The sequence below is a fragment of the Pteropus vampyrus genome, unplaced genomic scaffold (genome assembly GCF_000151845.1).
Source record: "Pteropus vampyrus isolate Shadow unplaced genomic scaffold, Pvam_2.0 Scaffold40, whole genome shotgun sequence".
Taxonomy (NCBI): domain Eukaryota; kingdom Metazoa; phylum Chordata; class Mammalia; order Chiroptera; family Pteropodidae; genus Pteropus; species Pteropus vampyrus.
Window position 1 is genome coordinate 6406898 of NW_011888821.1, and position 7079 is coordinate 6413976.

General features: G+C 39.9%; 1 protein-coding gene across 2 annotated transcripts in view; it reads left to right on the top strand.

Moving 5' to 3' along the window:
• The window catches only part of ERCC4 (ERCC excision repair 4, endonuclease catalytic subunit), a 28205-nt gene extending 21734 nt beyond the window's left edge, over nucleotides 1–6471 (top strand). For both annotated transcript variants that reach the window (XM_011358387.2, XM_011358388.2), the window contains exon 11: nucleotides 2152–6471. In XM_011358387.2, the coding sequence (XP_011356689.1) occupies nucleotides 2152–2885 (734 nt within the window). In that variant the 3' untranslated portion in view covers nucleotides 2886–6471. The remainder of the gene's footprint in view (nucleotides 1–2151) is intronic.
• The last annotated feature ends 608 nt before the right edge of the window (nucleotides 6472–7079 follow it).

Below are 7079 nucleotides of genomic sequence, written 5' to 3' on the forward strand. Positions count from 1 at the left end.
CGCTTTTAACTGTGGTTGGCGAGGCTCAGAATGTATGTTTGCAAAGAAACTTGTAAATGGTGATTAGGTTCTTAACTGGAAGAAGCCAGTTTAACTCATAGATAAATAGATAGAAGTTGTTTGCGGTGCATCCCCACTTCTCTTTCTGGATTTGTTTCTTGCTTCTTGGCACTTCTCCAGATCCCAGGTGTGTAGTACACTCGTTGCTGCCCAGTATCCAAAACGTGGCATTCACCTAGACCTGCTGGATTCGAGTGTGCCACGATCCAGGAACAACCATTTCCCACTCCCCACTCCCCATTTCCCTGTAACAGCAGCTGGAATAAGCCACATAGCATGAGAAAAGCAATATTTTAACCTTTGGTGGGGTCAAGCACAGTTAGAGCAGTGGGTCTCAGAATATTTAAGAATAACCTCAGATGCATGTTAAAACTGTGGATTCACAGGCCTCAGTCCATAGACATTCTGATTCAATGGCTGTGAAATAGGATCAGCATCTCAGGGGCTTCTGATAGAAATGGTCCTTGGATCATCCCTTTAGGAAACACTGCCTCAGAGTATCTAGGTCTTGTGAAGAAGATTCTTACTAATTCAAGTAGGTCGGTGACATTTCATGCAGAACTTCAGAATGTAAAGCAGTATGAGGAAGATAGATTTGAGGTATGGGAACCACACAGAAAGCTATTTATAGAAGTCTGTCCTTTTGAGTTTAGTTCTCTAAGCCCTATGTTAGTTTCCTATTGCTACTGTAACAAATTACCACAAATTTAGTGGCTTGAAACAGCCACTAATTCCAAAGTCCAGATGGGTTTCACTGGGCCAAAATGAAGGTGTCAGCAGGGCTGTGTTCCTCCTGGAGTCTCTAGGGGAGAATCCCTTTCCCTCCTAGGTTCTAGAGGCCACCTGCATTGCCTGGCTCATGGCCCCCTCCTCCACCCTCAAATCCAGCCCTGCTCTGACCCTCCTGCCCTCTTTCACATTTAAGACCCTTGGCCTTGCTGGAGAATCCAGAAAAACCTCCCAGTCTTGAGATCCATATTTAATCACACTTGTGAAGTCCCTTTGCCACATAAAGTCACATATTTACAGGCCCCAGGGATTAGGATATGGACATCTTTGGGGCCCATTATTCTGCCTGCAACAGCCGTTGTATAGTCCTTAAACCAGCTTATTAACATCACCTGGAAGCTTGTTAGAAATGCAGAGTCTTAGGCCCTATCCCAGACCAAATATAGAAAGTGTTCTTTACCACATGATTTCACTCATGTGTGGCATATAAAACTGAAAGCAACAAACGAACAAGACAAACAAACAAAAACTCAGAGACACACACAACAGCAGGGTGGTTACCAGAGGGAAGGGCGGTGAGGGTGACGGGGAGGTAGGAAGGGTAAAGGGGGTCAAATCCATGAGGACAGAAGGGGACTGGGCTTTGGTGGTGAGCAGACAATGCAATATATGGATGATGTAGTATAGGATTGTACACCTGAACCTTATGTAATGTTATTAACCAATGTCACCCCAATAAATTTATTTTTTTTAAAAAAAGAGTAAATCTGGGTGATAGGAATAGAAAAAGAAGAATTTGCTCCTTAACACCATCCCAGGTGATTCACATGCTCACTGGAGTGTGAGAAGCTGTGTTCTGAAGTGCTCTTATTTTCTCTAGCTGCTTCCATTTTCCCATCTCTGGACTCATCTATAAAAGCACTCGAAACTCCAAAATCGTTCACAGCAGCTCATAAGGCAGCTTATTCAGCAAGCGTTTTTAGGCATCTGCCATGTGTGAGGCTGTGTCCTTGAACTGGGGAGTGAGTGACCAGTAGAATACGGCCAGGGCAATGATAAGGGACCATAGGGGGACTGCTGAGGGAGGACGAGAGCACGTGCTGGTATTCGTGAATCGTCCTGAGTAAGGACCGCCCATAGATTCTAACCTTCCTATTAGTTTAGTTTAGTTGGTGCCTTTATTTACTCTGTATATAAACCTTTTTGAAAATGTAGAAAAATGTGGAACAGTAACACATAGTATTATGCAACCATGCATCAGAGGTTAACAACAGAAACAGATTTTAAAGTTTAATTGTTATATTCCATCTTCGAGAGCTCGTTCTCAGTGACATTACTTAAAATGCCACTTTTTCTTAATAGGTGGCCAGGAACAGAAGGGTACACAGCAAACTATAGTTGTGGATATGCGCGAGTTTCGAAGTGAACTCCCATCCCTGATCCATCGTCGGGGCATCGACATTGAACCAGTGACTTTAGAGGTTGGAGATTACATTCTGACCCCAGACATGTGTGTGGAGCGCAAGAGTATCAGTGATTTGATCGGCTCTTTAAATAACGGCCGCCTCTACAGCCAGTGCATCTCCATGTCCCGCTTCTACAAGCGGCCAGTGCTTCTGATCGAGTTTGACCCCAGTAAGCCCTTCTCTCTCACGGCCCGCGGCGCCTTCCATCAAGAGATCTCCAGCAATGACATTAGCTCCAAACTCACCCTCCTCACCCTTCACTTCCCCCGGCTCCGGATTCTCTGGTGCCCCTCTCCTCACACAGCCGCGGAGCTGTTCGAGGAGCTGAAGCAGAATAAGCCACAGCCTGATGCAGCGACAGCCATGGCTGTGACAGCAGATTCCGAAACCCTCCCTGAGTCAGAAAAGTATAATGCTGGTCCCCAAGACTTCTTGTTAAAAATGCCAGGGGTCAATGCCAAAAACTGTCGCTCCTTGATGAACCACGTTAAGAACATTGCAGAACTAGCAAGCCTGTCACAAGACAAGCTGGCAGGTATTCTGGGGAACGCTGCAAACGCTAAGCAGCTCTATGACTTCATTCACACCTCGTACGCGGAGATTCTCTCCAAAGGAAAGATGAAAAAATGAACAACGGTGGCTGTTTTTTAGCCCATGATTGCGCTTTTCAGCTGCTCTTTGCCAGCCATAATAGGTCATTATTAATCATTAGCTCGGTATTTCATTCTCTTCCAATGTTTTTAATGATTGTGCTGTCTGTTTCCTAGGTCAGTGGACCAGAAGCCAAGATTCCTCCCTGAACTTTGCTTTTAGGCACCCTTTACCTTGCCCATGCCAGCTCTCCTCCCTTCCTGCGCTGCCCAGGCCAGGGTTCATGTGTTCCGTTTTTCAGTGAGGTATGTCAGGATCAGGTAAAGTTTCTACAAGTGTTTATAGAAGGCCACATTTGAGACAAGCTGAAATTTATGTTTCCTACACAGACAGATAAAACACACAATTGTGTTCCTCCCCGCTCTCTTCACTTCCGCTCTCTGTGGAGGGGCCCCCGGAACACTGGGGAGACAGCTCTGCCGTTTCGGACCAGATGTCTTTACTACATCTTCCTCAACCACACACTTCTCCCGCCTGTCTGCCTCTACGAAAAATTCATGGGAACTTCCGCCTACTAATTTAAGATAGCCACCCCTAAAACTGGCTGATTCATTTTCTAGTCACCTGAATAGATGTAGATGTAGCACTCATTTGTTCAAAACCAGTATTTTTAAAACATAACATGAATTACATATTTATAGAATTTGATGGTTTAAGTGAGGAACCCTTAAAATTCTGTTTTTACAGATAGATATTAAACCTCCTAAATCCTGGAGATCTCTAGGAGCCCAAATGGCTAGTTACAGAGTCTCTTAAGACAGCAGTCCCCAACTTTTTTGGCACTAGGGACCGTTTCACTTGCTCGCCTACCGATCACCTCCTACTCTGCAGCCTAGTTCCTAATAGGCCGCAGAATGGTACCGTTCCGTGGCCCCGGGATTGAGGACCCCTGTCTTAAGACTTCCTCTTTTCTCAGACTCTCTTCACACATCCTAAGACCACCAGCACTTTATCATCTTGAAACGCAAAGTAAGCTCATCCTCTCTTTGATTCTCTACTTCTCGTGTTCCTGTGCCAGAGTATGTCGTCCTTGCATCTCTGTGTGAGGACGAGCAAACGAGTGGCCCAAAATATAACATTTGGTTTTCCTTCCTTGAGTTGAGATACAAGGACTATAAGTAAATGGAAATCAATGCATAGATTATATAAAAATTCTAAAGAAATATAGTTAAAAATTCATAAGGAAAATGATCTCATTCTAAACCTTCTGATTTAGTTTAGCTTTTTTACTGGGGTGTACATACAGGGCATTCATAGCATCTTTGTGCCGTTTTTAAGCTTTTATATTTAAACATTATTATATTAGATATTACTCACATATTTACTAATGAGTAGTAAATTTTCTACCTCAAGAGCTGATATAGACATCAGTTCTGCTAGCCGTACCACATAGTTTAATGTTTCATCAATGTCAACATGTTTTTATTTGTCACACTGTTTGAACTCAGAGGACCGTGTAACACAAAATGGTCTTCAACTTTAACCAACGTACTTTTAACCATCCTTTCCAAACTGAACCTCTCATATTGACATCTTGATTTCTTGGTATGTTAACATGTTAATACTGTAAAAGTATATGTGAGTTTTGAACTCTATTCAAGGGGTGCTACAAGAATGAATTGAGGGGTATCAGGAACCGTACTGGTAATCGTAGAACTCTCTACAGTGATTTGGAGAGTAGAGAAGAGGAGAACAAATAAAAATTAGTTTAAGGAAGGAAAAATAAAGATTTGGTCTACTGATTTTGTCCCAGGGCTAAGAATATACCTTTGCAGATAAAAAACGAAAATGTCAGGTATACATATATTAGCTTTCACTTTTGTGTGTATGTCTTATTTAAGAGTTTAGTGAGAGTTAAAAGTACATTAAAGTAGACATGCCACCTCAAATAGTCATGATTATTATAATTTTTTTCACCCTATTCTAACACTTCTGCTTGAGTTGTGTAATTTCTGTTTTTCTCTTGTATAATTCCACCAGCTTTTTATTGTTCTTTCATTACATAAAAGGAAAATCCTAACATAGCACATTCTTTGATAAGAGTTTCACTCCAAGTTTTCAAAAACGGCTCTTTTTAGAGCGACCCTTTTAAACAGTCCTTATTATCTAGTACGACAGAGATAAGTGTCAATTGCATTTAGAGAGCCAGTGTCCTCTGACTCTCAAGTGCTGCTATTGCCATCGTACATGCTGGACATTAGAAGACAGACATGTGGTCTCCTGTGTATTGGGATTACGAACTCTGACATGGTCATCGTAGGTGGAAGGCTCTCACTGCCACTTCCTCTGCCAACAAAATAAATATAGCCCATTGTGTCCCCAGTTGTGGAAAGCCTTCAATACAACCATCATATATTTACTTTTATCAGATTTTTTTTTTTTTAGAAACTTTTGCAATATAAGAATTTTTGGCAAAGGAACTTTTGCCACACAGTTGCAAAATTACTATATCACTTTATTTCCTAGCATCATTTTGTTTTGCCTTTTTCTTTCAAGACTGTAAATACCCAGTTTACTTATGAACTCATACTTAGCTTTTTTAAAACCTTTTTTAAAAACTTGAGATCAATATTATATTTTACAATTTTTTTGCATATAAATTTGAGCATATGAAATATTGCAAGAAATAATTTTCAGTTTTGTTTGTTTAAATGGTAGTGCCTCTCTTGATATTTCCTTAAATTATACAAAAAGAAATCATTTTTAATAGTGGCCATAAATAATATCCTTTTGGCAATAAGTTGCTGTTTTTTCAATCTGAGGCTTAGGAGACTATGTTTGAATACTTCCAAAGTGTAGGTTCCCAGCTCACGAGGGACTGAAAATAATTGTCCCATTTATCAACCTATCCGAACACAGAGGGTTAAGTCTAGATTTGCTTGTGTTGAGATAACAGAGTATGGAATTAATAAATGGCCTTGAGCAGGAAAACCTACACTGAAGTGGTCGGGGGGAGAGACGCAGACGCTATTAGTCTTTGCTTTTGTTTTTCAAGCATAATTTGATTTTCCTTTGGCTCAGAAAATTCTTTAGGGAAATTCCCTTCTCTTTGGTGTTCAGTGTAACCTAGAAATGTCCTCTTAAAAACCAACGTTTTAGGAAAATTCTTTTCTCAAACTTGAGTACATGAAAATTTATCCGGTCCTTGACATGAGTTGTCATTTTTCTTCATTATTCGCTTTCTTTTTTGGTTTATAGCTCTTTCCTGTTCAATTCTCAACTTCAATGCTTAATTTACCATCTTTATCCACAGGTTTTTGATAGCCTACACCACTGTTGTTTTTTAAAAGTTTATAAGCCAAGATTTGGACGAGAGGGAAACAGAACATAAGTTTATAACAGAGTTCGTGTGTTCGTTTTTAATAAAATGTGTGTTTATTCAGTATTTTCCTCAACGTTTTGTGGGCAAAGTAAAAATAACAGTGTATAGTGAACAGGCATAGATTCCCAGTGCTTTATATTTACCAGTGCATTGGTAAATATAATCTAAAATTCAGAGAATATTTAATGTGGTTTATTTTTTGTTGTGTAGAACAAATGATTAAAGCTGAACTGCTCTTAGAAACTGCTGTTGTGTTTGACGTGCTTGGTAAACTTACTTTCTGAAGCTTCAATATATTTTCAGTATTTTTATTTTGTACCATATCTCTTTAAGGAACAGGAAAAAAAACTTTCCTTCTGAAAATACTCATTTGTTGACATGTAATGAATATGTGGTGAGCACAATGCCTGGGACATCTTAACGGAGATTAATTTCCTGCCACCCCTGACTCATGCATTTTTGTTCCTTTAACGTCAAAGTTAGAAGAAGTGAATTATCCTTTTGACACATCTGGAATTTATTGTAATCTCTTAAACAAGTTTAATTATTAGTTAACTAATCGGTTCATTTCTATGACTTAATTATTTTTGCTTCTGCTTTAAAGTGTAGAACCAAATCCCTTTTTAACAAGGCGTAGGGCAGGTTATTTTTCAAAACGTTTTAATGTCAGAATAAAAACTAGTAGAATAATTAACTCTTTCTTACTAGTAGTGATATAATTCACATTTACTGAGCACTTGTGCATTATCTCATATCTTCATAACAAAGCTATAAAGGCACTGTCATTTAAAATCCTCTTTTACTGTGGTGAAAATGAGGCTCAGAGAGGTTAAGTAATTTGCGTCATGTCA